The sequence below is a fragment of the Pteropus medius genome, unplaced genomic scaffold (assembly GCF_902729225.1).
Source record: "Pteropus medius unplaced genomic scaffold, Ma_sr-lr_union100, whole genome shotgun sequence".
Lineage (NCBI taxonomy): Eukaryota > Metazoa > Chordata > Mammalia > Chiroptera > Pteropodidae > Pteropus > Pteropus medius.
In genome coordinates this window covers 1,084,920-1,111,949 of record NW_024355109.1, presented here as the reverse complement: position 1 = coordinate 1,111,949, position 27,030 = coordinate 1,084,920, and the positions used below count along the sequence as shown (strand labels likewise).

General features: G+C 58.8%; 4 protein-coding genes and 1 long non-coding RNA gene across 25 annotated transcripts in view; 4 read left to right on the top strand and 1 right to left on the bottom strand.

Annotated features, from left to right (window-relative positions):
* Positions 1 to 1,798: 1,798 nt before the first annotated feature.
* On the top strand, positions 1,799 to 5,914 carry ZNF580 (zinc finger protein 580). Its single transcript, XM_039857227.1, is given in 4 exon segments — positions 1,799 to 3,588; positions 3,591 to 3,650; positions 3,653 to 3,756; positions 4,948 to 5,914. Coding segments are annotated over 4 exon segments (777 nt in total). The 5' UTR covers positions 1,799 to 3,506; the 3' UTR covers positions 5,479 to 5,914.
* A 79-nt stretch (positions 5,915 to 5,993) lies between these two features.
* On the top strand, positions 5,994 to 7,945 carry ZNF581 (zinc finger protein 581). 5 transcript variants are annotated; one of them, XM_039857229.1, is made up of 2 exons: positions 5,994 to 6,232; positions 6,883 to 7,945. In XM_039857229.1, exon 2 carries the CDS (start codon positions 6,901 to 6,903, stop codon positions 7,492 to 7,494), a length of 594 nt encoding a protein of 197 aa, XP_039713163.1. In that variant the 5' UTR covers positions 5,994 to 6,232; positions 6,883 to 6,900; the 3' UTR covers positions 7,495 to 7,945. The 5 variants fall into 5 exon arrangements, with proteins under 5 accessions (XP_039713163.1, XP_039713166.1, XP_039713165.1 ...); XM_039857232.1 differs by having other exon boundaries at positions 6,035 to 6,427; XM_039857231.1 differs by having other exon boundaries at positions 6,035 to 6,501.
* A 221-nt stretch (positions 7,946 to 8,166) lies between these two features.
* CCDC106 (coiled-coil domain containing 106) lies at positions 8,167 to 13,381 on the top strand. Of its 6 annotated transcripts, XM_039857216.1 has the most exons (7): positions 8,167 to 9,612; positions 9,972 to 10,054; positions 10,264 to 10,339; positions 10,494 to 10,601; positions 10,694 to 10,870; positions 11,938 to 12,150; positions 12,603 to 13,381. In XM_039857216.1, exons 3-7 carry the CDS (start codon positions 10,309 to 10,311, stop codon positions 12,917 to 12,919), a joined length of 846 nt encoding a protein of 281 aa, XP_039713150.1. In that variant the 5' UTR covers positions 8,167 to 9,612; positions 9,972 to 10,054; positions 10,264 to 10,308; the 3' UTR covers positions 12,920 to 13,381. The 6 variants fall into 6 exon arrangements, with proteins under 6 accessions (XP_039713150.1, XP_039713152.1, XP_039713149.1 ...); XM_039857218.1 differs by lacking the exon at positions 9,972 to 10,054 and having other exon boundaries at positions 8,167 to 9,498; XM_039857215.1 differs by lacking the exon at positions 9,972 to 10,054.
* On the bottom strand, positions 10,655 to 14,364 carry LOC120598404 (uncharacterized). The gene is made up of 3 exons (XR_005651588.1): positions 14,207 to 14,364; positions 11,888 to 13,870; positions 10,655 to 10,800 (listed from the first exon to the last, which is right to left on the bottom strand). It is a non-coding gene; the product is annotated as an uncharacterized LOC120598404 (long non-coding RNA).
* U2AF2 (U2 small nuclear RNA auxiliary factor 2) overlaps positions 14,033 to 27,030 on the top strand; it is a 16,069-nt gene continuing 3,071 nt past the window's right edge. The window contains exons 1-12 of one of the 12 annotated variants that reach the window (XM_039857208.1): positions 14,899 to 15,036; positions 17,998 to 18,117; positions 18,358 to 18,493; positions 19,146 to 19,190; positions 19,465 to 19,568; positions 19,850 to 20,001; positions 21,161 to 21,277; positions 21,433 to 21,571; positions 25,873 to 25,976; positions 26,051 to 26,173; positions 26,441 to 26,539; positions 26,727 to 26,975. In XM_039857208.1, coding sequence (XP_039713142.1) covers positions 19,547 to 19,568; positions 19,850 to 20,001; positions 21,161 to 21,277; positions 21,433 to 21,571; positions 25,873 to 25,976; positions 26,051 to 26,173; positions 26,441 to 26,539; positions 26,727 to 26,975 — 1,005 coding nt within the window. In that variant the 5' untranslated portion in view covers positions 14,899 to 15,036; positions 17,998 to 18,117; positions 18,358 to 18,493; positions 19,146 to 19,190; positions 19,465 to 19,546. Of the gene's footprint in view, positions 15,037 to 17,997; positions 18,118 to 18,357; positions 18,494 to 19,145; positions 19,191 to 19,464; positions 19,569 to 19,849; positions 21,278 to 21,432; positions 21,572 to 25,872; positions 25,977 to 26,050; positions 26,174 to 26,440; positions 26,540 to 26,726; positions 26,976 to 27,030 lie in introns of those variants that run through there. The other 11 variants (XM_039857204.1, XM_039857202.1, XM_039857203.1 and 8 more) reach the window with 11 other exon arrangements.

The window sequence follows — 27,030 nt, the reverse complement described above, 5'->3', positions numbered from 1 at the left end:
AAAGCACAGGCTGGTAATCTAGGGGCATGTAAGAAGGGGAGAAGGAGTTGTTGGATAGGAACATGAAATAACGGGATGAACGGTGGATGTTGAGAAGAGAGGAAAGGTTCTTGAAGGAGGCAGGGCTCAGATTGCAGGTTGGGAGGGTTCAGGCAGCCCGAGGGAAGTGAGGGTGCTGGAGTGGGAGGCACCAGATTTGAGTGCCGTCTCCAGGTCCCAGGGCTGGAGATCCAAGGCAGTGAGTGGGTTGCCCAGCCCACTGGGTTGTTGAGAGGAGTAGGTGGGGCCCTTGTCCGAAGTTTGGAGGACATGAGTAACCGATAAGTTGTAGGTGAGGCTGGAAAGAGACAGCTGAAGGCTATGGTGTTTGTTTGATAGTGGAGGAGCTTGGGATGGGGGTCCCAGTTAGCATGAGAAGAGGTACAGGGTTTCATAATTTGAAGCGTGAACCGAGAAGTGAGACTGGCTCACTGTGGCTATCTGGTGAGGCTGGATGAGGGGCGGGATAAGAAAGGGCTGGGGTGGAGGGCGAGAGGCCTCGAATGCCAGGCTAAGGGGTTTTGACTGTAGGCGGAGCCTTGGGAGGGTCCCAAGCAGAGGCAGTGTTAGATCCTTGTGGAGCTGGTGGACTGCTGAGCATGGCATACCAGAGGTGCCCAGCCATCTTGGGAGGTGGGGCACAGAGGCTTCTGGAGGCAGAGAAGAAGCCTGGCAGCAGAGGAAGACGCATGAGCCTTTGCACCCAGAGCCACACAAGTTCAAGGTCTAGTCATAGGAGTGAGAGGTGAGGCAAAGTGGCTGGGCCACCTGAAATGCCAGATAGAGGAACTTGGGGACTTGGTCCTTAGGGGACCAGGGGCCGTGACAGGGTTTTGAATGGTGCAGAAGTTTCATCCACCACAGTTGTGAGAGAGTCTTGTTGGTTGGCATGGGAGAGGAGCCAGGGAGAAGGCTGGTAGAGGAGCCCAGGTGAGCTGGGGCTTGGGGGACGTAGGGGAGCATATAGCTTTGAGAACATTTCAGGGTGGGGGAGTGGACAGAACCTGATGCCTGCCTGGCTTTGGGCAGTGAGGAAGTGTGTGTGTGTTGGGGGTGGGGACATTTGAGGTTCCAAGCTTGTGTGCCTGGTACGGCTTCATTCTGATCATGTCCTGGAAGAGAAGTGGGTTTTTTGGGGAGGATGGTGGAAATAATGCTTCGCTCTTGGATGGGGTGATCAAATTCATTCATTCATTCATTCACTCATCATGCAACCAATATTGATTTGAACCTCTACCCTCTCCTGACACCTTTGCTAGATCCTGAGGACAGAGCTGGGCCCTGCCTTTGTGGAGATGGGGAAAGGCAGGCAGTGAAACAGCAAATCAGTAAATAAGCAAGACTGTATTAGTGTCAACGTGGCACGTGAAGAAACGAACAGATTCACAAGACAGATCAGGGCATCATCTACTTGATCTATAACATAACCAGCGAAGCCTCAGTGGTGACGTGTTGTTGGAGTTGAGACCTGAGTGGCCAGAAAGGTTCTGTCTTTGTGAAGGGCTGAAAGGAACATTTCAGAGAGGGGAACAGCAAACACGAGGGCTCTGGGGAATGGGAGGGGTTGGTGGGGCAGCACTCTGATGAGTTTCCTCATCTCCAAAGTCAGCATCCTTGTGGCACCTACCTTGTGGGTCTGCTCTGAGGATGTGGTGCATTTCACAGTGGCTTGGCACCATAGTGAGGGATCAGTAAGTGTTGGTCATTGTCATTATTTCTGGGGGTGGGGGTGGGTTTATGGGTCTGAAACTCAAGGAGGTGATCTGGGCGGGAGACTCAGACTGGGTAGTTGTCTGTAGGCTGGGGTAAAGTTAACCCTTGGGGGACATCTGGCAATGTCTGTTTTAACAACAGGGAGTGGGGAGGGAAGGTGCTACTCACAGCTGGAGGGTGGAGCCCAGGGATGCTGCTCAACATCCCAGAGCCCTCACTTCCCCCCCAGCAAAGTGTCAGTAGCGAGGAGGCTGAGAAACCACGATGTGGACAGAAGGCGAACGTCACGTGTGTCACCCTTAACTCCTTCGTGCCTTCTCAGTTTACTAGTCTCCACTCTCCCCATGAAATCGCCAGACAGAAAGGACCTCAAGAAGGCTGCTGGGTAGAAACAACGTGCGCCACACTTAAACAAGTGAAAGGAGCTAGTGAGGCTGAGTGTAATAACATTCCCTAGGAAACCCAACATGTCCAAAGTAGAATCGGTTCAAAATGTAATCAGTACCAAAGTCATTCATGAGATCGGTTACATCTTTATTTTCCTTTGAAGTCCTGGAAATACGTCGGGAGCCCGTTTTGGCCCTTGAAGGTGGATTACAGCAGTCCCATAGGTAGGCAGCCACAAGCCACATCTTAAATCTATTTAGATTTAAACGAGGTAATGTTTAATATCCTGGTCCTCAGCCGCACTAGCCATGTATTAAGTGCGCAGTAGCGCCATGTGGCCAGTTGCTGTCCCATTGGACTGTGCGCGGATCATAAAACATTTCCGTTATCGCGAAAGTTCTTTTTGCCAGTTTCCTGGGACGCAACTCTGAACGCCTCCGGGGTCCTGGAACTGCGCGCGGAAACAGGCCACTTATCTCCCCTCCGAACTCCCAGCTGCTCTGCCAGCTGCCGGCGTCCCCCTCAGGCCCTGCCCCGAGGCGATGGACTCCGCTGGCCCCTGCGCCGTTTGCAGCGCGCTCCCGGTCTTGCTGCTACCTGCTCATGGACACACGTGACGTGCGCCTCGAGTTCACCGCGCAGCGAAAGGAAGAGCTGCAGGCGCCAGGCGTGCGGCTCCCGCGTTCATCTGCAGCGACACTGCGATCGCACTCTACGCTCAAGCTCTTCGCGCGCGCCGCCTGCGGCCGGGCCTTCGAGCGCCCCACTCCCCTGGCGCGGCCTCGGCTCACAACCACAGCATGCCTGCCCACGTCGCTTTCCCGCCGCAGTTTCTCCCTCTAACCAACGCGCTTTGTGCCGGTAGCCATCAAGAATGGGTCGTTAATGCTCCCTGGACCTCAGCTTCCCCACCTGCCCTAAGGGAAGGACCACGGTTCCCATCTCTACCTGGCGACGTCTGGGCCTCGGTTTCCCCATCTGCCCAGTGGGAAAGTGCCCCACCTCCCTATCCGGCCTTCTCTGGGCCTTAGTTTCCCCATATACTAAGCCAGAGAATCCTGGCTGTGCCACATCAGAACCAATGGCTGGCTTCCGGACCCCAGTCTCCCTATTTACCCCACCGACAGACACGTCTCTTCTCCCGCCCTGGGCACTGTTGGGCAGGGGACGCAGGTGGGGCGACCCAGTGTAAGCAGAACAAACTGGGCGCACCCATTCCTTGTGAGACTCAGCTTATAAATCAATCACTGTCACAGTGATTGAACTGTTCCTGCCAGGGATGTGAGGGGAGCGGGGTACGAGAGGCTGGCTTCTTCGTACCCGAACCCTTGCCCTCTGCCCCCGGGGGTGCTCAATAAAGGAGGGCAATGCAAGCCGCGGCTCACCGGCGGCGGAACCTTCGTGCCGGCGCGCGCGTTTCCGGCCGGCGCCTTTTCCAAAGGACGCCGCCGCCCCTCGCGCCCCCGCGCCCGCGCCCCCCGCGCCCGCGTCTCCGGCGCCGCCGGCCCGGAGCTCCCGGAAGTCTCGGTCCTGCCGCCGCCGGCATTCGCGAGGGGAAGCCCGGGCCGTCCGGGACCTCGCTCCCGCTCTTCCGGACCCAAGAAGCTGCCTCACTGGGTACGGGGGCCGGGATGGAGGGAGGAGCCTGACTCCAGGACGGCGCGAGGCCGGGCAGGGCGGGGGAGGGGCTGGCGCTCCCGGGGTGGGGGTGGGGCAGGGCGAGGAAGATGCCGAGGGACAGATAGGAGGGGAGATGGAGACCCCAGCGCTTTGCACAAGTGCGGGAGCGAGGGTGGTCCCGGGGGTGTAGTGGGGACGGGGACAGATGGGTGCTGGAGTACAGGAGGAAGGGGATAGAGAAGCGGGCGGAGGGGCTCTGCTGGGTATAGCAGGGCGAGGGCTGGAGCATTAAAGACGCCAACTGCACACAGAAAGGAGAGCGAAGTCCTTGGGAGAGGTAGTTTGGGAAAGGGACCCCAGAGGGCTGGGTGCATGTGACAGGGAGGAGGCCCCTGAGGGTACAGAGAGAAGTGAAGGTATCAGTAGCTTGCGTGTAGGGCTGGGGATAGAAGGACCTTTGGGGGCAACGCAGGAGGTAGCAAGGTTCAGGGGCGGTGGAGTATACAGACGGCAGGCTGCTGAGGGTCCTACGGACGTACACACGAAATCCAGATGATGGGCTAGGGAATGAAGCTAGGATGGGAAGACCTTGAGGTGCTGTGGGGTAGAAACAGGATAGAGGAGCCCTGCGTGAAAAGTGGGGAACTGGGTTAGTAGGGTTTTGGAGATGTACCTCAGAAGGAAATGGAGAGGACACACATGTATCCAGAGATGGGGAGGACTTACAAGGTACCTAGTGGGGATGCAGATCTGGGGCGCTCTCAGGGTCAGAGAAGGGTCTGCTGCAGTAGTCCTGCGGAGAGGATGCAACCTGAATTGGGGCTGCCAGAAGAGAAAGCGACCCTTCAGGAGGCCTGAAGGGCCCAGTTGTGGGATAAAAGAGGCCAAATAGCTGTAAAGAGGGGAAATAGACTTGAGATTGATTGGCTCTTGTGGGAAGTGGTGGGATGATGCCCTCGGGCCTGGTCTGGTGGCTGGGAGGAGGACCCAGGTGGAGAGGCAGGTTGGGGCCAAGATAAGCCAAGCTCAGTTGGAGGTGTCCCGGGAAGAAGCTTGACAGAACCAGAGCAGTCTGGCCTGGAGTCAGTTTCTTTCTTGTAGGGGAGGTAGGTCAGTGGTACAGATTGGGTAGGGACACTTTCCCCAGGAAGTGGCAATTTTGACTTCTCTCCCCTCCACCGCTCCCAGTTGCCGCTCCAGATGCTGCTGCTGCCCCCGCGACCACCCCATCCTCGGTCCTCCTCTCCGGAGGCCATGGACCCACCGCCCCCCAAGGCTCCCCCTTTCCCCAAGACGGAAGGCCCTTCCTCCACTCCTTCCTCGGCGGCGGGGCCCCGACCCCCGCGGCTGGGCCGCCACCTGCTCATCGACGCCAACGGGGTCCCCTACACGTACACGGTGCAGCTGGAGGAGGAGCCCCGGGGCCCGCCCCAGCGCGAGGCACCACCAGGAGAGCCTGGTCCTCGAAAGGGCTACAGCTGCCCAGAGTGCGCCCGCGTCTTTGCCAGCCCCCTGCGGCTGCAGAGCCACCGCGTGTCGCACTCGGACCTCAAGCCTTTCACGTGCGGCGCCTGTGGCAAGGCCTTCAAGCGCTCCAGCCATCTGTCCCGGCACCGCGCCACGCACCGCGCCCGCGCTGGTCCCCCGCACACCTGCCCACTCTGCCCGCGCCGCTTCCAGGATGCCGCGGAGCTGGCGCAGCACGTGCGCCTACACTAAGCTCCGATTGGGCCCGTGCTGCTCTACCCGGCTCTGGGCCTCCGAGTCTGACCCACACGGCGGCACTCCCATACACACGCCCTGGCTCTGCTGAGGTTACTGCCTTACCCTGGGCCTGTCTCCCTATCTGTCCAAAGAGAGAAACGTCATTCGTACCTTCCTTCTTTCCCTCTCTAGCTATCTGTGATGTAGACCAAGTCGTTGCCCCTCCCTGGGCCTGCGAGCCAGTCGGAACTGGGTTCTGGCCCAGCTGTGCTGTGTGAGCTTTTGCAAGTGACTTAACCTCTCTGAGCCCTGTTTTTCTGCTCCGAAGTGGTGAACGATTGCCCGTGTGGTAGATTTGACAAGAGCACGGGCACGGTCTGGTCCCATTCTGTATCAACCCCTCTTCCACCCACTACCCTCACCCTTTACTCAATAAACATTCCACACTCCACTTTAGGGTTCTTATTTGCGAATGGCGTCTGGGGGCGGGGCACGGCGGGGTTCGGGGTAGAGAGTGGACCATAAGCACCTGGGAACCTTCATCGTAGTATGTGTTTCTGGCCGGAGCCATTTACCGAAGGCCTAGGTTCCCCGCTCCCCCACCTTCCTTCTCTGGACCCTCTTTTCTGTCTCGGGTTCTCCTCTTACCGGCGCCGCCAACTATTCGGAGACTCCTAAAGACCTCCCTCTGTGCCGCCGCCGCCTGATACCACGGGTGTAGCCCAGAGCCGTTCCGAAGTCGCCCGGATCCGAGAGGCTGCTGCACCGGGTACGGGGGCCGGGAGGCGGGCGCGGGCCTCGGAGGGGGCGGAGCTGGGCCAGCGGGAACCTGCGTGCGGGGCGGGGAGGGCGCTTCCTACAACTCGCGTGGAGAGGCTCAGAGGCCCAGCCGCGGGTGGATCACTGGGGAGCGCTAGGACCTAGGCAGAACTGGGGGTAGATGGGCGTGGACTAGAGCCTAGAGGTAGCCTGCTAGGGGAGGGGCAGAGGTGTTCGCACCCGGGGTCCTAACGTGGCAGTCCGTATGAGAAGGCTTGGGTGTGTATGAAGAGGTGGACAGGCTTCTGGATGGAGTGCGTAGGCTCAGGGGCGTAGAGAAGGGAGAGGGGGCCTGGAGGTATATAGGGTGGGGCCCTGCGGCGGGGCCAGGGGAGCGGGTACCCAGTGGCCTGAATAGGGCACAGTAGGGGAGGCAGTGAAGTCCTGGTTGTGTCTAGATGGGCAGAGATCTTGTGCCTACAGTGAGAGGTGGAACAGAGAATAGGAAGAGTTTCCCGAGGGAGACCCTAGGAGCCTTACGGAGGGTCAGAGTCCAGGGCATAAGGACTGGAGGAGGATGGAGGCATCAAAAGTCCTGGGCAGGGTCCACAGAGAGGAAAAATGGAGCTGTGTAACCTCCCCCTCTCTCCCACCCACCAGGCCTCAGCCACCTTCCGGATGCTGGTGCTGCCGGCCCCTTGCCCCCAGGCCCCTGCGCTGCCCTCCGCTGAGGCCATGGAGACCCCTCCCTCTCGGACAGGCCGGTCCTCAGAACCTGGACCTTCCTCCTCCACGGCATCTCCCCAGACCTCGTCCCCTCCGAGGCCCAACCACTACCTGCTAATTGACACCCAGGGCGTCCCATATACGGTGTTGGTGGACGAAGAGGCTCAGAGGCAGCCTGGGGCCGATGGGGCTTCGTCTCAGAAAAAGTGCTACAGCTGCCCAGTGTGTTCGCGGGTCTTCGAGTACATGTCGTACCTCCAGCGACACAGCATCACCCACTCAGAAGTGAAGCCCTTTGAGTGTGACACCTGTGGGAAGGCATTCAAGCGCGCCAGTCACCTGGCACGGCACCACTCCATTCACCGAGCAGGTGGCGGGCGGCCCCATGGCTGCCCGCTCTGTCCTCGCCGCTTCCGGGAGGCGGGGGAGCTGGCCCAGCACAGCCGGGTCCACTCAGGGGAGCGTCCGTTTCAGTGTCCGCACTGCCCACGACGATTTATGGAGCAGAACACGCTGCAGAAGCACATTCGCTGGAAGCATCCGTGAGCCGGCCTGTGGGTACCTCAGGCACCACGGGATCTAGGGAGCCTGGACTCCTGTCATCCTGAGACATCACAAGAGCACTGTGGCTGGGTTACTGGGCCCTGGACACAAACACAGACCATCTCCTGTGGAGGCTGACTCCTGCTGAGGCAGGAGCCCCTTAGTCACCTTTGGGTCCCAGTGTTTTGGTGATAGATGGGAACGAGAGTACACAGTCACAGAGTGGGGTCCTTTAGCCTCAGGACATGAGCTCTTCCAGGCTGAGCTTGACTGGGGGTGGAGGTGGGGAGTGCTGGGTGTGGAAATTCTCCTGAAAACAAGGTTGGGGACCATCAGGAAGCACACCATCTTCCTGAGGCCTCTGTGTTATTGGGGGCAGGGGCCCCAGACTTGCCTCTCACTCACCAGCCAGGGCCAGAGACTGGACACTCAATAAACCCGTTTCCTACTTTGAGCACTCGAAGCTTGTTTTTGGTGACAGTGGCTTGGCCTGCTGGCTGCCCAGTACAAAGACTTAGCAAATGCCTGGCCCAGTGGGCCTTGGCTTGCCTGGCTGGGGACTAGTTCCCACTTGGCTCCTCTGGACCTGTGTCATCTAGGCCAGTGGTCCCCAAACTTTTGGCACCGGGGTTCGGTTTTTTTATGAGAATCTGATGCCTGATGATCTGTGGTGGAGCTGACGTGGTGATGCTATCACTGGGAAGCGGCTGCAAATACAAATGACGGTTTGCTTACTGGCCCGCTGCCCACCTGCTGTGAGGCCCAGTTCCTAACAGGCCACAGACTTGTATCAGTCTGCAGCCTTGGGTTTGGGGACCTTCTGACCTAGGCAGAGTGTTTTTCAACTTATTTTTAAAACCACAATCCCTTGTAAGAAACACCTTTTATATGGCAACCTACTTTACAGGTATGCAAAATGTGTGCAATAACCATAGTTAACTCTGCCATGTGCAGGTCACTGATACTTTCATCTACGATATTTTGTGTTAATTGCCGATCCCACCCTGTACCAAATTCTCCACCCAGGACCCTGCAGTTAGAAAAACACTTATAAGGTGAAGCGGTAGGAGTGTGGCCTCTGACATTTAGGTTCTCCCTCTGCAGTTGTGCTCTCATCAGGGCTGCCACAAGTTCCAGAGCATGGAGGCTCCTCCTGAAGGAGGAGGAAGGGCAGGCAGAGCTAAGCGGGAAGCAGAATAAACCCTGCCGCCTACATGTTTTGGGGCGCGCATCTGTTTTGTGCCAGGCATACTGCTGGGACCCCGTTCCTTCTAACCTCTTTTTGGGCTGAACAAAGCAGCTGTCTCTCCCCCGAGAGGGAGCGAGCCTCCGGCTGTCTGACCTCAAGCAATACTAACAGCGCCTGACGTTAACCCTGACTATGGTCAGGCACTAGGCTGGGCGTTTTTGCGTGTGTCATGTCACTGCATCCTCCCCACTTCACAGGTGAGTAAGCCGAGGCAGGAGAGAAGCAGCCAGGACTAGACTTACATCTGAACGTGCCAAAGCCAGCCCTTAAATCACTAACACGGGGGTGGAGGTGGCGGGTGCTTTCGGCTATTTTCAGGAAGGGATAACTCGCTCCCTCAGGATTCTGGGAATCGTGGATCTCGCTGTGTTGATATGCCTGTGGGAGATGAAGGGACGGTTTCCGGGGTCCACTCGGGCCAGTTCCCAGGGAGTCGTTTAAAGCGGTTATCCCCGTGCTTTAACTTTCCCGGCTGTCTCCTACACTGCTCCTCCTCTATCTGCCCCACTGGGCGCGACGCCACCCACCCGGAGGATCTCCGGAGGACCTCCGGAGGCACCAGCTCTCCAGGAATTAGGAATTTCGTGACGTTCCCTGCCTGGGCCTCACGAAGGGCGGGGGAGTGCTGCAAGGGGCCATCGCGCAAGTGCGGCCCCGGCTTCCGCCGCACAAGGCAGACCTCGCTTGGGGCCCGGACTACCGGAGAAGGCGCGCCGACCATCGGACCGGGCGAGTGTCCCTGCCCGCCCCGCCGGCCGGTGGGTGGGCGCTTCCCTCTGCTCCCCGCGACACTTTGCAGACGCTCCCCGGCACCGGACATGGGCGCCGCCGCTGCGGCCGTCGGTCCCCGGGCCGGATTCCGCGCGCGGGTGGTGAGCGCGGGGCCCCGGCCCCTCTGACCCCCAGCACCTGCAGGCGGCGGCCGCCATCTATACCCGCGGCCTAGCTCATCTCCCGCTGGGACCCCTTGACACTATCACTCCTCCTCCCACCATCGGACAAAGGGCGGGGGCAGGGTGAGGGGGCAGCCCCACGCGTGACCTTCCTCTGCACTGCGCACGCGCCCAGCCCCCCCCCACCACGGGGAGGAGACATATTTACTCATGCGAGTGCGGGGGAAGGGCGTGAGGGTGCCCATGGGTGCGGGAGGCACCGCGCATGGGCCAGACCCTCACCTCATGCCTGGAAGTTGGGGCAGTCTCCCAACGCACCTCTCACTTTTGGCCCCGAGGTGACCTGTGACGAGGGTCCAGCCCATTCAGGACAGGATGTCTCTTGGTGGATCCCACGGGAGCCCAGCTTCTCCTTCCCTCGGTACATATGTAGGAGTGCAAGGGTTTGGACGCCCAGGTCTTCTCCCCCAGTCGTGAGGGTTCTGGGTCCCCCCCACTCCTCTCCATCAGACCCAGGAGTCCCGGCCTTCAGCACCTCCTCTCTCAGTCCTGGGGAGTTGGCCGCACCTCCCAGGGTGTCCCTTGGAGTCCATCTGTGTCCCTCCATCTGTGGCTGCTCTTTCTGTCCAGTGCCTCTGAGGCGGTCGGTTGCCTGGGCCCGCCGGAGGCTGCGCCATGAATGACCGAAACAGTCGGAGAAGGACACGTGAGGAAGCTGGGACCCTGCCCCACCCTTAGTCCCATGGCCACTCTGCCGATCCCTGCTCTTTCCTCCCTGGGGGTTCTGCTGCGGTTGGGTGCTGGTCCGTGGGGTTCAAGGATGTCCCGGGGCTGACCCTTGCCTTTGCTCTCCTCTCCAGTGAAGAAGGATGATGAGGCCTTTGAGATCGCCATCCCCTTTGATGAGGCGCCTCACCTAGACCCCCAGCTCTTTTACCGTCTCAGCCCCACTCAGGGAAACTTTGAGGGTGAGCTGAGGCTTGCCAGGAGGGACTTGAGTCAGCTGGGGTGCAGGGCCTTTGGAGTCTGGGGTGTGACGAGGGTCCCCTGCTGTCCCTAGAGTCTCCGGAGGCTGCATCCCCGACAGTAGCCCTGATGAACGGCGTCAGGGCTCAGCTGCACATGGCCCTGGAGAGGAACTCCTGGCTGCAGAAGCGCATCGAGGACCTGGAAGAGGAAAGGGACTTCTTGAGGTGTCAGCTGGACAAATTCATCTCCTCTGCGCGCATGGATGCAGGTGAGGGTGCCCCATGAGGTGGCCCCCTCTCTGACCCACTCCTGGGCCCTGGCACCCAGCTCTGGCCCTACTTGAGAACACAGGACCCTTCTTACCCACATATTCATCTTTTGGTGGCTTGGTGGGGACCTGGCCTCTTTACCCTCTGCTAGTCCCCTGGTATCCCCAGGACCTCAGGCTCAGCTTCATTCCTGCTTATGCTGACTGGCAGGCCACTGGGCCCCATGTCTTTCTCCAGGTGGTTGGGGCTTTCCATTGCCCAATTCTTAGCGCATTTTGGAGAACCCCACCTCTAGGCTCCCCCTTTTGGTGTGCTCCTTCACACGCTCCCACACCCCTCTTTGTGAATTCCAAGGAAAGCCAGGGCAGGAGGCCTGTGTTTTGTAAAGACTGGTGTTATTGGGGACCCTGTGCTTTGGAACAACTTCTAGCCTCGGTTGCTGGGACCTACCATTCTTTCTCCCCAGCGATGGGAACCTATCCGGGACAGTCAGGCCCAGTGGCCTCCGGACTTTCTCAGTGGTAACCCCAACACTGGACCCGCCCCAGCCACCTTCTGGGGGCCCTATATAGAGCCTCAGCACGCCCCCTCCTAGGTGGGGGCAGAAGCCTGCCACCCTGAGCCCACTAGAACCTGAGACCACACCCCCACCCCAACCAGGGCCTTGCCTGCCTCCAGGGTGTCTGGAGTCCACTCTTCTGGAGGTCCCCCTTGGGTCCCCAGGAAACCCCTCCTCCATTGTGGATACCCCACATAGTCAGACTGCGGTCTGATCTTAGTCTCTTTGGCCCCTCTCCCAGACTGCTTGCCTAGTTTAGGAGTCAACTGACCATCCTCCTGCAAGCCCTACCCATGACCTCGAGCCCCAAAACCCCAGCTGATTGTCCTGTATTTGGTTGTCTCTTTCATAGGGACCCAATTTCCTATCCTGCCTCCTTGAGGGTTTCCCTTCCCGAGTACCTGTGTGGTGTGATGTGATGTGAAAGCTATCCTCACCTTGCAGATAGATCTCTTACCTCCCTCCTGCCCCCGCAGTTAAAAGCGTACGTGTCTCCCTCCTCTCCAGAGGACCACTGCCGGGTGAAACCTGGGCCCCGGCGGGTGGAGGGCGACGGCCGAGGTGGGGCTGGGGGCGAGGCCTCGGACCCTGAGTCGGCTGCCTCCTCAGTCAGCGGCGCGTCTGAAGAAGGCAGTAACGTCGACAGGAAGAGGCAGAAACAGAAGGGAGGCACTGGTCGGAGGCGCTTTGGGAAGCCCAAGGCCCGGGAGAGGCAGCGGGGTGAGTGTGGGGTGGGGGTGCAGGGGGATAAGGTCTGAGCTGAGTCTTGCATGTCACCTCCCCCTCCCCTTCAGTAATACAGGAGACCTGCTGGTCGGTCCCAGCCTCCACGTTTTGGTCTACCCTCCCTGACCTAACCAGCGTCAGTAATCAGTAATGTGGGAAGCGGCAACAGCCCAGGCAGCTGTGAACTCATCTCTCTGGCTCTTGCGGTCTTTATTTCCTCATCCTCCTCTCTGGGCCTCCCTCAAATTTCCTGCTCGTCTCTTTCCCTGTCTCCATTCCTTTGTTCTGTGTGGGTCCCTCACCCCATTTCTGTCTCTTGTCCATACGTCTGCCCTCCCATTTCTGTCCCACACCTCTGCGTTTGCCTTCCCCACATGGATCTGTCTCCTTGTCTCTTATCTACTCCCCCATGTCTGCCTTTCTATTCCTTCTCCTTGGCCCTGCAGTGAAGGATGCGGACGGTGTCCTCTGCCGCTACAAGAAGATCCTGGGCACCTTCCAGAAGCTGAAGAGCATGTCGCGGGCCTTCGAGCACCACCGCGTGGACCGCAACACGGTGGCACTGACCACGCCCATCGCGGAGCTGCTGATCGTAGCCCCAGAGAAGCTGGCAGAGGTGGGCGAGTTCGACCCCTCCAAAGAACGTCTGCTGGAGTACTCGCGCCGTTGCTTTTTGGCCCTGGACGATGAGACCCTCAAGAAGGTGCAGGCCCTCAAGAAAAGCAAGCTGCTGCTCCCCATCACCTATCGCTTCAAGCGGTGATCCCGCCCCACCTGACCTGGGACAAGATCTCCGGCCCCCACTTCCCTACCCCACCTGGCACAGGGGCAAGCGTGTGCATGAGTGCTGTGTCCCTCGCCAGGGCCTGGGGGCGGACAGCGTGTTTCTGCGTGTGCCTCCTGCAAACCCCTCCACTCCCACCCAAGATCCCTTGTATATAGACCTGCCTTCCACACTCCCACCCCCTCCCGTTTCTCCACATTCCCAGGGTTGGAGGCGCATCACTTGACTGTCCTGTCCCAAACACCCGCACCACTCCTGCCCTCACTGAGCCCTTCCTCCTGGAAAGACCGCGGGACTCTGCGGGGCAGGGGCACTGTACATACCCGTTCTCCGCCCCCAACCCCGAGGACCCGAATCCTGCTCTCCCACCCTCCCAGTCTGCGTGAGACAGAGAATTATTCAGAGAATTTAAATTAAAAAGACGATAAAATTTGGAATAAACTAGGCCCCGGCATCTTCCTGTAAGGGGGATCCGTTGCTGCGGAGACAGTGACCGGGGACCCTGGTGCGGGGGTTCCAGGGAGCGAGCAGCCAGGTAGGAAACGGTGAGGTTGCAGAGGCAGGGTGTAATTAGCACACCCGGAGGCAACGATAGGAGGGGGAGAAGCAGTCGTGCCCCGGGAACTTGGAGTGCAGAGCTCCGGGAAAGAGGCGTGAACACCCCCCGCGGGGCTGTCTGGACTAGACGCGCGACGGTAGGAGGCAGGACTCAATGACCTCCAGCGGAGGCGGCCAGCGGAGGGGGTACTGGGCATCTCCGGAAGGCTTCCGCCCGCCCGCCGGGAGGCGGTAACGTGAGATCCTGTTTCTCAGAAGTGTCCACAACGTTGTCTGCGGCGCCTGCGTGGCGGAGGGAGACGGGCGCGCTCACGCGGTTGCTACGCCAACCAGGCAAGGACGGCCTTAACGGTCGGGAACGCAGTGCTTTCCCTGGAGGAAGGGAAAGTCTCGCGCACGCGCGCTAGAGGCTCTGGAACCGGTCCTCCCGGAGCGGTGAGAAACCGCGCCTCACACCGACCTCCACGCAGGCGCAAAAGTACATCTCGCCCCCCCTCCGCTTCTATCCTGCGCAGGCGCATAGAGCTGCGCTGCCAACCTCCGCAGCGGCTGCGCGTACCCTCCACCCGCTGGCTGCTTTGGTCTCGCGCAGCCTTCCTAGGCTTTCCACGAGATCGGCCTTTCTTTTCTTCCACTCTCCCCACCCGGAGAGGCAGGTGCCGGGAGCCAGGATCCCGCCCCTTTTTCGTATCCCTTCCCTTGACCCACCTCGTCTTCATCCGCCCTCCCTTTTCGGTTCTCGGAGCCGGAAGGAGCCGAAGCACAGACGGAAAGAGCCGAAGCCGTCTTCGTGAGTGAGGCCTTCCGGAAACGGTTGCGGAAGGAACCGAAGTTTTGCGGGGGGGAGGAGTGAGCGAGCGGAATCTCCGGAAAGAGCCGAAGCTTGGATCGAGCATAATCTGTGGCGGGGCCCGAAGGCGAGCGCCGGAAACCTTCGGGAAGTCCCGAAGACCGGGACGGTTAGACTTGTCGGGAATAGCGGATTGTTCTGATAGGACGGGCAGAGCAGGACGGGGAGCCCTTGCGGAGGCAGCCAAAGACTGAGACGCTTTCACTTGTCAGAAGAAGCCGAACCCTTGGCGGGACGGTGCGTGGCTGAGTGCCAAGGAAGACGAGGACCTACGGAAACGACCGAAGGTTGAGTTGATTTCCGAAAAGTGACGACAACCTGGGAACCCAGGGGAACCCTCACTTCGGGTGTTTCGGAGGCATCCGACGCCGCTGCGCCCGGCTCCTTTCTCTACGGTCCGGATATACACGACGCGCTTCGGGAACAAGCTTGGGGGGAGGGGTATCTTGCGGGCGGGCGGGGAGAGGGGCGGAACCGGGGCGGGGCAGGCGGGCCGGGCTTGATTAGTCAGGAGGCAGAGGCGCGCCGGCGGCGCCCGGAAGTAGCCGAAGCGAGCGGCGGAAGTAGCCGAAGCGTCCGGAGCGGGCGGGCGGCAAGGCGAGGCGAGAGCTGCACAGGGCCCTACGCGGCCGCCTCAGCATGTCGGACTTCGACGAGTTCGAGCGGCAGCTCAATGAGAATAAGCAAGGTGAGGGCGCGGGGGATGCGGGACGGCGGGCTGGGCGGCTCCTGGTTTCCCTCCGCGCCCCCCGCCATTTTCCCGTCGCTTCCCCCTCTCCGGGCCGCGCGGCGCCCCCCCACCAGGCGCGCGCGCCTAGCTCACGTGACCGCCCGGCGTGTCTCCGCGCGCGGGAGGGGTGGGGACAACGGGCGCGGGCCTGTACGCATGCGCGCCGCGCTCGGTTCTGCGCCCCACGTGGTCCTGGCGGAGGTGGCGTGGACTGGAGGCATTGCCTGGTGTTTCCTTGTGGACTCTTATTTTTGCTAGCCTGGGCAGGAGAGTATGTATGTAAACATAGTGGGTTCGTGGTGCGCCTTTTCTCCCGCTGCCTGGGCACTTCCGCTTCCGGCCGGCCTGTGGCCTGGTTCTCCACGCCCCCTTTGTTCCAAAATGGCGGCTGGGAGCCCCCTCCCCCACCCGCACGTGGGCGCTGGTAGGGCTGTGTCGTGGGCCGGTTCTTCCGCCGCTGCTGTTTGCGCCGTGCCCTGCCGACTCCTGCCGAGGGGTCCTCCGCTCGGGTCGCTGGTCTTGAGCCTTGAGTAACTGCGTATGACGTGGGTTTCCTCGTAAAAGGGGCGGCCTGTACCTTAACGTGTTCCTGCTACTCGCATACGTCCTGCGTACACGCGGGTTTTGGCATTGGCGATGATCGCAAATGTGGGCTGTATGTCTCCTACCTCTTCCCAGCTAGATACAAACACCCCGTCTTGTCCGAACCCAAACTCAAGGCACCTAGAGTCAGTCTCATAAATCGTCTTAACGTAGAGATGAGGAAGCTGAGGCTCAGAGTAGGGGGACTTGGGCTACTTGGGCTACTTGGATACTGTAGCGGCAAGAATCCTCAGGTGATGCCGAGCTAAGCCCAGGGCCCTGAGAGTGCCTATCAGTTTAGGGACTGAGAATACTGGAATTGGGAGTCAGACGTTTAAAAATTTTCTGCTCTATTTAGGTTTGAAAGCGAAGAAATTTAGGCGTAGGGAAGTTGGGGGACTTGAGGCTTAAGCTGCCCGTGTTTGAAGGGCTGAATGAGGGCTCAGAACTTCGTTTTTGAACCCAGTCTAGATTTGGGTAAGTGATGTCTGGCTCAGGAGACTGCCTGGAGAAGAAGTCGGAGTGCCCACAGGGTGTCTTGTCTTTGCATTGTGTACTTGTTAAGCACAGGCTTGAGAGTTGATGGTGCCCAGCTTCAGCTTGGACTGCTGTGATACTTGTGTTTGTTTTCGTCTGAAGATTGGCCAGTATCCTTTTGTCAGGAGTTTTGGGAATTCAGGGCGATAGCAATGAAGGTGGTAATTAAACTCTGAGCGCCTGCCGCGCCAGGCACCTTTGCTAAGGTCTTGGTGTGGTTTTTCTGAGTGGATCCTTGTAACAGCTCCAGGAGGCTGAAATGATTTTCTCCTTTTTGCAGAGTAGGAAACAGGCTCAGAAAGCTTAAAGACTTTCTCAGGTCTGGTCAGAGGCAGAGCTTGGGTTAGATGGGGTAACGTGTGTGAAGTGTGTGGCATGTGGCTTGGCATGCATTAAGTGCTTGATGAGCAGTGCCCTTCCTGTGGAACCTTCCTGCGCCTAGGACATTCTCAGTTGGAGGAGGACTAGAGAAGCAGGTCTCCAGCTCACTCAGAAGTGGTATCAGTTGGGGAAGGTGACTTCCAAATTTCATTCTGCCAAGTTCTCACGCACCTGGGGGTAGACGTGGCGCTCATTTAAAGAAAAGAAAACCAAGTTTTAAAGATTTAGTTGTTTTTGTGTGGTTATTTATATACATTTAGTAAGGAGAAAAGTTGGGGCTGACTCTCAGTTCTGGTTGATGGACCCACCAGGTGGAGCTGGTTGAGCCCTACCTTGGGGCTCCTGTAAATGTGTTGCCTGAGTGCTCGGCCCTTGCACGTCACCTGGGTTGGTGACACTGTCGCCACAAGATGGTGACAGCATTTTGAACAACCAACATTTCTTTCTGTTCTTATCTGTGCAGGATCTGTGTATGGGGGGGACAACTCTTGCCTTAGGGGGAAGTGCTACCCCTTTGTCCTCTTGCCTGTGGGGCTTTGTCTCTGAGCCAGCCTCCTCTTGACTTGAGCCCCCGCCTATTGCACCTGTGTCTCCAGGGAATTAATTTCCTGGTCGGTGTCCCAGGCACCCAGCAGGCATCACTGCTTCCTGTGTCTGTCTGACCTGCCTGCTGTCTTTTGCAACAGGAAAGGCTCCTGGGGCTTGTGGCTTGCCCGTATCTTGAGCATGGAGCCAGAGACCCACAGCCGCCTGTTTTAGGAAGCGTCCCACCGCCTGCTGCTGTGTCTTTCCCTTTCTTAGGTGCATGTTTTTCCTGAGTTTCAGTGGTTTCAGAATTGAGATGTATTTGTAAAAAGTTCATGTTTGGTTATATCAGAAAAGTAAAAGGCAGGGTGCAGATCAGGCTAGAGTCCACTCTGAGGCTCTCTCCTTATTGCCCCAATTGCCTCTTGTCTTCAGGAGTGTGGTGACGTTCGTGAGCACGAGAATGGGGCCTGGTGGGTAGTTCAGGAATCAGGGGTGTCTTTGAACCGAGGAAGTAAAGTAGAAGGCAGAGTTCAAGTTCCCCATGCTTGGGGTTTAGCCTGCACCTCCTCCCGTGGCTGAGAGCCCTGTTGGGAGCACAGGTTTCTGTGGCTTTGCTGGCAGGGCAAGCCCAGCCAGCCCGTAGTGTACTCTGTGCTTGGCTTTGAGGCAGGATGGGCTGTCCTGGGGTTCAGGTCTGTGTGGGGTGAAAAGGGGCCTCAGGGTGGGCATCCTGGTTGGGAAGGGACGGGTGGGGTTTCCCTGCTTCCTGCCCGGCTCCCAACCCTGGGCCTGACAGTGGGACTGTGGGCGCATCTGGTTGATTGAAGAGGTCTTTCCTGAGGGGCCGTGGGTCCTTTCAGGAAAACATCATTGGGTCTCTTGGTTCCCCAGCCTCTAGCCCTGCCCCTCTCAGGGACGACCCTGGGGTCAGGCCCCTCAGCCCTCGAGGGGGACCAGGAGCCAGCCTCCTCTGTCTTCTCTGGCTCCCCAGCTCCTCCTGAGCAGCCTCAGGTATCTTGTACCCCGGGGGCATTTCCAGGCCCTGTCCCCTCAGGTAACCAGTTCCCATCCCGTGGTCCCCCAGGGTCCCTGGACTGACTCGTGGACCCAGGAAGGGTCCCATCTCCATTGAGTCCCATCTCCATTGAGTCCCGTCCCCTGGGGGTGGCTTCCCTGGGGCTGGGGCAAGGCCACCAGTGTGGGTGGGCTGGGTTGCACCCTCCCTGAGCTCACCCCTTCCCCTTTGCCCAGAGCGGGACAAGGAGAACCGGCACCGGAAGCGCAGCCACAGTCGCTCTCGCAGCCGGGACCGGAAGCGCCGCAGCCGGAGCCGCGACCGGCGCAACCGGGACCAGCGCAGCGCCTCCCGGGATAGGCGGCGACGCAGGTACCCCACACAGTGTGGTGGGCCAGCCAGAGGGGGCAAGGGTGGCCTTGTGCAGACCGTGTGCCCCTCCTTGAGGCTGCTCTGTCTGGCGGTGGGGTCTGCTTCTTGGCTGTTGCCATTTCAGTTTTTCTTGTATTGTGGGTTCCCACAGTTTCTAGGGGGTTGTGGGGTCGGCAGTTCTCTATCTGGGAGACGAGCCTGGAGACAGGGTGTGGATTCTGTCCTTTCTTTCTAATGGGCTGCCCTGCCCCCAGTCTCTCTCTGACCAGCTTAGGGGCTTTGCTCTGCCTCTCAGAAGTGGGAGAGGGAGGCCTGGGGGCAGGGCAGCACCTCACTTGTGTGTTTGGGCTCTAGCACCTCTTTTCCTTTGTCTTCTTTGCCCGCTTAGGTGAGGAAGAGGGTGGGTGGAGGTCCTGCTTTTCTCTCTTCAGACTCCCCTAGTAGATAGTGTCTGGCTTTTTCTCTGTCCTTACTTTCTTTTTCTTGGGTGGGGCTTGGAGGGAATGGCAGGGCTGAGGGGGCCTGCTAGCCCCATGTTCCCCTCGGCCCTGCCCCCCAGCCCTGGGCTCAGTGCCCTTGGGGGGGGTGTGGCATGTGGGGAAGATAAGGGTCCCCAGTCACCCCTCCCCACGCCTCTCCCTCCTGCCCCCAGCAAACCTTTGACCAGAGGCGCTAAAGAGGAGCACGGTGGACTGATGTGAGCTGCTCTTCCTGCCCCCACCCTGACGTCCACCCCGTCTCTCCCACCCTGGCACCCCTGTCCTTCCCTTCCTATCCAGCCCTGGCCCAAGCACCTACCTTCAAGCCAGCCTCCTGCCCCCCAACCCCAGGCCTGGGCGTGGCTGACCCAGACCCTCTCCCTGTGGAGAGAGTGGGCTACTGCTGGGAGCCGGGGGGCCCGGGGGTCTCACAGGCCCGCTGAGGGCTGGACTGAGGTGGCCCTGCCCGCTCTCCCCTCCACCCTCCCCCAGTCGCTCCCCCCGCCATGAGAAGAAGAAGAAGGTCCGCAAGTACTGGGACGTGCCACCGCCTGGCTTCGAGCACATCACCCCTATGCAGTATAAGGCCATGCAGGGTAGGCGCTGTGGGCCAGCAGGCCGACCCCCAGTCTGGGCTGAAGTTTGTACCCTGGGATTTCCTGTCTCTGCCCTTTTGAAGCCCCTATGGTGGAGTGTGGGAATGAGAGCTCTCCACAGGGCCACAGTCAGGGGACGTGATTTCTCAGAGGCAGTAGGTCTTTTGGGGGCCACTTTTCCCCGGAGGCTGAGAAAGGGGGCCTTGGGTATAGGGGTGGTCCTGGAGCGTAGGTCCAGGAGTGCCCTGATGCCGCTTGATTTTTTTCTTTCCCTCTTGAAGCTGCGGGTCAGATTCCAGCCACTGCCCTCCTGCCCACCATGACTCCGGATGGTCTGGCTGTGACCCCGACGCCAGTGCCCGTGGTCGGGAGCCAGATGACCAGACAGGCCCGGCGTCTCTATGTGGGCAACATACCCTTTGGCATCACTGAGGTACTGCCCTACCCGCCCTCCTTCACCCCCCCACCCTCCCTTCCCTCCCTTCATTCCCTCCCTCCCCAACCTGCACGGGTCAGACTCTGCTCCTGCAAGACCCCCCGGCCCCCTCCCAGACGGACGATGGAGTTGAGCCAGCCAGGGGCCGGGCTGGGGGTGGCCCTCCCTCCCTCCTCTATCCTCTCCCATCTCCTCTCCCCCAATCTCCTCCAGCAACCCAGGGATCAAAGCACACACATAACTTAACTCCGAATCCGAATCCGTGTGGAGAAAGACAGAGAGGGAGACTCGGACACACACACAGACGCACGTCCCTCAGTTTCTGACATGCCTCTTGTTCTTTGCCCTGCCCCCACCCTCTCCCCACAGCCCTCCCTTGGCGTACTCTTATTTTTTGAGTGGCTTCCAAACTCCCACATACCCCCATGCTCCTCTCCCTTTGTCCCACCCTTCCATTTGAAGCTTTTACAAATCCCGAGATCAAAGAGTTGTTTCCATTTCTCTTTAAAGTGAAATATTGTGGGGCTGAGATCCCTCGTAGCAACAAAAAGTTTGCTACCGTCGGCGAAGGCAAGTAAGGTCCATTCTGACTTTCTCAACCTGCACTTTGCTACATTTGATGAACCAGCCCCCGACTCCAGGGCCAGATCCCTCCACATCACTCTTCTCTCCTCCCCTCCTGCCCATCCCCCTCCCCTGCCCCTGCTCTCCCTCCTCTCCCTCATCTGTTCCTCTTCTCTTGAGTCTCTTTCTTTCTGATTCTGGGTCTCTGTCTTGCTTGCTGCTGCTTTTGTTTTTTTCCTACTGTGTTTCTCTGCTTTCATGGGATGTTTCTTTTCTCGTGTGTCCTGTCTCCTTGTTCTGTCCCGTGTTTTTTTTTCTTCCTGTGCTTTCTTACTTTTTTCCACACTTCCCATCTGTCCCCTGGTCTTCTCTGCTGCGGCCTTCTCCCTTTTCTCTCATGACCCTCCTGTGTTTGTCCCTGCTGTTGATCTCTGTGCTCCCACCCGTGTTCCACTGTCCCCTCCCCTCCCACCTTCTCCCTTCCTATCCCTCTCCCCTTATACCCAAACCCTCTGTGTCTCCCTCTCTCACCCTTCCCCTCCTCTCTCCACCTCCCTTCCCCGCCCCTCCCTGTCTCTTGTTCCCTCTGCAGGAGGCCATGATGGACTTCTTCAATGCCCAGATGCGCCTGGGGGGGCTGACTCAGGCCCCTGGCAACCCTGTCCTGGCTGTGCAGATTAACCAGGACAAGAACTTCGCCTTCCTGGAGGTAAGCTGGCACCACTGTTGGCCCGTGCACTCTGGCTCCAGCACCTTTGCAGCAGCACATTTGCCCTGGGCCCTTTGCCATCCCCGGCACCCCTGGTGCTGGGCTGGACTGGCCATGCCCCCCTGCCTCTCATTACCCCATTCTCTCTCCTGCAGTTCCGCTCAGTGGACGAGACCACCCAGGCCATGGCCTTTGATGGCATCATCTTCCAGGGCCAGTCGCTGAAGATCCGCAGGCCCCATGACTACCAGCCCCTGCCCGGCATGTCAGAGAATCCCTCTGTCTATGTGCCTGGTGAGTGGGGGTCCTGCCCACCCTTCCCCTCCAGCCCAGCTGCCTTGGGAGCATTGCGAGTACTTAGGAACAGACACATGTCCTCATCCGATCCCCCAAAGCTTTGGGAGCTGGTTATCTCCCTGCTTGGCAGAATTGGCGCCTGGGACTGGGGAGGGTGACCTGTGGTCTGTTGGAGAGACGCAGCTTGTTGGTGGCAGGGCTAGGGCCAGAGTGCAAGTGTTGTGGGAAGTGGGGGCAATGTGTGCCCGGTCAGCAGCTAATCACCACATTGCTGAGCAGGGACTCGCACCTGGCACGCACAGTGGCCGACGCTCTGACGTCAACTTTTGAGAAAGGTCTATTTTGTGAGGTCCCCCAGCAAGGAGGCAGAGGCAAGGCTCAAGCCTGTCCTGATGGAGAGCTAGGCTCAGGGTTGGTGGGGCAGGTGGGCAGGGGCTGCAGTGGCAGGTGTGCGGACTACAGGCCTTCCCTTTTGAGCGGGTCCCGGTTGTCCAGTGTCTGTCAAACCCCAGTTCTGGTTCCAGGTGTCACCTGAGGTCAGAGTTTTGTCTAGTACATGATGTTGTTGTGTGGCTTATGTCACGTCCAGTTTTGTTGTTTTTGCACTGGAGAACACCTCAGTGTCTTGTTAGAAGCACGAAAAAGCCTGTTTGAGTTGGTTCTTGGTTGCAGCAGGGCCAACACCTGGGTATTCCTGCAGACTCCTTGCGCTGGCCCTGCCTCACTGCGTGTTCCCTGCCATCCATGCTGGGAGCTCGGGACTGGGGGTGGGTGGGGGCGGGGCTTGCTTCTGTCTGCAGGGGACCAGAGGGCAGAGGGTTAGGCTTTGCTGGCCATAAGGTTCCTGTGGAAACAAGACTAATCTGTGGTCCTGGTGTGAAAGTTGCAGAGGACACTTCAGCAGGTGGGCGTGGCTGTGCCCCATCTACCTTAAAATTGGGGACTGATGTTTGGGCTTCGTACAATACGCATGAGTCATCGTGACCTTTCAGAGGCCTTGCCAGATGGGGGTGCACATTAGGACTCGGGCTTGGGAGAGGCGTTATTAGGGTGCAGGAGGCACTGTGGCATTGGAGGAGCCAGTGTGCTCTGACTGAGCCGGGGGCCAGGCTCAGGCCCTGGAGATGCTATGGTGGAGGTGGTGGTGATGGGGGTGCTGATGTGCTCAGTGGGGGTAACCGGGCCCTCAGGTTTGGAGAGTAGGAGTTTCTGTGCGCTGAGGCTTTGCACCAAAGAACACCTTTTAGAAGCTGAGTCAGCTCTTCATTTTGCAGAGCAGCAGCGATGTGGTGTCCCAGAGGGGGCCCTGGGCCTGGATGCCGGCTCATTTCCTGCATTCTAACTTTTCGGAAAATGAGTAGGGCTTACTGGTGCTCTAAGTGTACAGCTGGTGTGTTTCGATGTGTGCACATGTCTAGGGGGCCGGCTCCCATGTCTAGCTACAGATTGTCTCTCTGCGTCCTCTCAGTAAGTCCAGCCTATTTTGGTCAATTTTCATTATGTGAGGAGCCCCCACCACTCCCGTGTTGGGCACTGTCCTAAATGTGCTCTCCAGGTCATGTGCCAATTTTTGTGACAGTCCTGTAGTGTAAGAGTTGGCGAGTGACTATTAGGATCCTGCTTTTTAAATGCTGGCCTACAGCTGTGTGCACTCGTGTGCTATTCAGGTTGCTCTCGTGCTGCAGTAGCTACAGACCCCCATGGCCCATAAACCGGTGGATACTGTGACCCCATCGTGGAGGAGGAAAGCCAGTCTGGGTGCCTGCTGACTTGTTCAGAGGTGGGACTTGGGATCTGCTCCACCAGTCTTCGTTCTCCTGTGCAGACCAACCAAGATGTAGCTATAGAGAGTTGCTTAAGATTGTGTTCCCTTAGTCACAGGCTGTTTTCTGCATGTGACTCTCGCTGTGATTAAGCATCAGAAGGGTCACTCACTGATCTCTTTAGGAGATTTGGGTGTCTACGCCACAGATCTCTTTCATCCTGGGGGTGGCAGGAAGCAGGATGCTGCCTATAGGTTGAGCATTTTCAAGTCCTATTTCTTTCTATAATAAAGCTAACGTTTTGATTTTTTTCATGAAAAGTCAACTTTGTGAATGTAGGGAGAAAGTATTTGACAAAATCTATAGCAACTATTCTTTTTGGGGAAAAACTCGGAGCCTGGCAGGCATCTTCCTCACCTGGGCAAGAGGGTATAGACCTGAACCTGAACGTTTGCTGGGGCGGTGGCATCTTAAGTCTGTCCCGACTGCAGTCTGGCCTGACTGCCCAGCGCTAGTGTGGAGCCCTGTGTGGAGTTTGTAAGATAAGAGGGAGACCAGAGCCCAGAGAGCTGGCACTGTCTCCAGAGGCAGGAAGGCACAGTGACCAAGTGTGGCTCAGCGTGGCTCTGAATACCTACCAGTGCCAAGCTCACCCCCAGCTTGGTGAGTCAGTTGAGGCTCAGGAGGCGCTTGCCTATGGGCTGTACCCACCCTCTTGGCAGAGTTTGGCCGTGCCAGGCTTAGCGGTGAGTGCTGGGTTCTAGCTGTGCATGAGGCGTTACGGTCCTGCTGAAGAACAGGTGGCATTGCAGGCAAAAGAAAAGATTGATGTGTTGTGGGGGGTCCAGGGTGGCCTTCAGAGGGCAGGTGGGAGAAGACAGACATATGAAGCAGTGGGGAGCCATTGCTGGCCTGTTTGAGGGCTTCTCTGTGTGTCAGCTGTGTCAGATGTTGTCAGTGTCTTGAGTTTGGGCGCTGAGATCAATCCGGGTTCCTAGTTGGCATCGTTCTCTTCTGGCTGTGGGACCTTACAAGATCATCTTCCTCCTTGCTTCTGGACTGAGTGGCCACAAAGGCCCTACGGTGACTGTAGCACTGACTGTGCTCCCTAGGGGTGGTCTGCAGAGCCTACCCTCAGGCCTGTGTGACATAGACACTTTGCGTGAACTGTTATCATCCCCATGCGCTCAGGTTGGTGCCAGTGTTCTTCCCACGAGGGGCACAGGGAGCCTCGCTTGGTGCTTGCCCCAGATCTGAACACAGGGTGCTTGACTCTGGGTGGTCCTCAGGGCTGCTGCTTCCTTGAGGTGCGTGGCACCGTGTGGGCAACAGCCTGGGCCCAAAAGCGGGATTCACCCAGCTCTTCTCACCTGCTCCGATGATCAGACCGCTGTCTGTGTTCTCGTCTGCTTTCGGGCAGGTGATGGCCCTTAGCACAAAGCCCTTAGTTTGCTGTGTAGTTGGGTGAGTGGACCAGGGAAGGCCCTTCTTTCTGCCTCTGTGATCTCATGCTAGCACTGCCTCTCGGTGCCTCAGTTTACCCCTGTTGTGCTGCAGGCAGGGTTTTGGAGAACACTGAGGTCATGGATTGGGTGAGTTTGACCTGGGTGCCCGGCCTGTGGGGACTTCTCGGTCCAAGGACCCTGCTCCCAGATGCTTCTGCTCCAGCTTGGGAAGGCAGGTCTCATGGTCCTGAGGGGCTCAGTTCTGGTGGTCTTGGCATTGGGTTGGTCCTGTACTTCTCCAGGGAGATGGGAGCATGGGCCTGGGGGGTCTGGGTGGGTGGCGGGAGGGGAGCACACTCCCAGGGGCATGATGGCTCATTCCCCACCTGTGTCACTTTTCCTAGGTCAGGAGGAAAGTGGGTCTGGCCTTGGGTCTCTGGGAATGGCATGCCTATGTGCAAAGAAACCTGCAGGGCTGGGGTGGAACTGTTTGGCAGGCATGTGTCTGAGTCCAGAATGAGAGCAGGGTTGGGGGTGGACACACAGTGGTTGCTAAACCCACTTAGCTAAACACACTCAGCCGCGTGACCCTGCTGTGTCAGCCCCACTGGGTGCTGGGCATGTCCCAGCCCTCAGGGATATAGCAGAGCCCTTTGAAAGACATCATCCATGCCTGAGTCCGAGAGTGGCTGGATTTTGTGTGGCTGTGCCAAGCACAGGGAGGACAGGCCAAGAGCCTCTCCTCCCCGGAGACCTGATGTAAGCCCTGGTGACCAAGAAAGGCTCCGAGCTGAGACTTGGAGGCTGAAGAGAGAGGGTTGTGTGTTCTTGAGATCCCTCCCCAATAGGGTGAGGTTACCTTAACGCAGGTGGCAGGTTTGGGTGTGAACTTGGATCCTTGTGGTCCCAGGGTGGGATTGTTGCTGCTTTGCCACGTTGGCATCTGTCACAGTTGTTCTGAGGAACGGTGGCAGCTGGGCAGGTTTGGGAGACATGGTGTTTTCTCTGCCAGCCGTCACCGGGCCGGGAGGAAGGCAGGCCTCCCTGCAGACCCCCAGGGTTCCGGTGACGGTTTGGCTGGGCACCAAAGTCCGTTCCTTCCTCCTTCCCTCAGGAGTTGTGTCCACAGTGGTCCCAGACTCCGCCCACAAGCTGTTCATTGGGGGCCTTCCCAACTACCTGAACGATGACCAGGTAGGTCTCTCACTACCCACCCCACCCCACCTTTGCCCAAACCAATCCTAGTGGCGTCATGATCTCCTTGGCAGGTGAAAGAGCTGCTGACATCATTCGGGCCTCTCAAGGCCTTCAACCTGGTTAAGGACAGCGCGACTGGGCTCTCCAAGGGCTACGCCTTCTGTGAGTACGTGGACATCAACGTCACGGATCAGGTGAGCCCCAGGCCCATGGCGCGGTTGTGTCTGCCATTGCCTTTACCCTGCTCTGTGTCCACCCGGAGGTCTCCCCTTGGAGTTGGGGGGTAGGCAGCCAGCAGTGGCAGGGCCTGCCTGGGGCTTCCCAAGCTCTTGGCCCCTTGCCTTCCCTTCTTTCCCTTCCAGTGCCCAGCTCTGGGATGCTAGGGTTCAGGGGTGGCGTCGGGCTCCTGGTCCCTGACCCACACCTCTTCCCTACATTCCCCCATCGTCCCTCCAACGTAGGCTATTGCGGGGCTGAATGGGATGCAGCTGGGTGACAAGAAACTGCTGGTCCAGAGGGCGAGTGTGGGAGCCAAGAATGCCACGCTGGTGAGCCCCCCGGCACGTCATCTTCCATTGGCTAGGGGGGGCGGTGGAGGCGAGGTGGGGAGATGAGGGGTGGAGTGAAGTGGGGCCTCTCCCGAAAGCTCTGCCTTTGGCTTTCCTGAGCCTGAAGGGCAGGGCAGTTTTCTTGGGATGGCGTCTGAGAGAGGCAGCCCTGTGACTCCTTTGCCTTCTTGCCCCACAGAGCACCATCAACCAGACCCCTGTGACCCTGCAAGTGCCCGGCTTGATGAGCTCCCAGGTGCAGATGGGTGGCCACCCGACCGAGGTCCTGTGCCTCATGAACATGGTGCTGCCTGAGGAGCTGCTGGACGACGAGGAGTATGAGGAGATCGTGGAGGACGTGCGTGATGAGTGCAGCAAGTATGGGCTGGTCAAGTCCATTGAGATCCCCCGGCCCGTGGATGGTGTCGAGGTGCCCGGCTGTGGAAAGGTGTGTACTTGTGTGCTCGTGCGCCCCCTGACACCATCTCCCTCCCCCCTCCTCC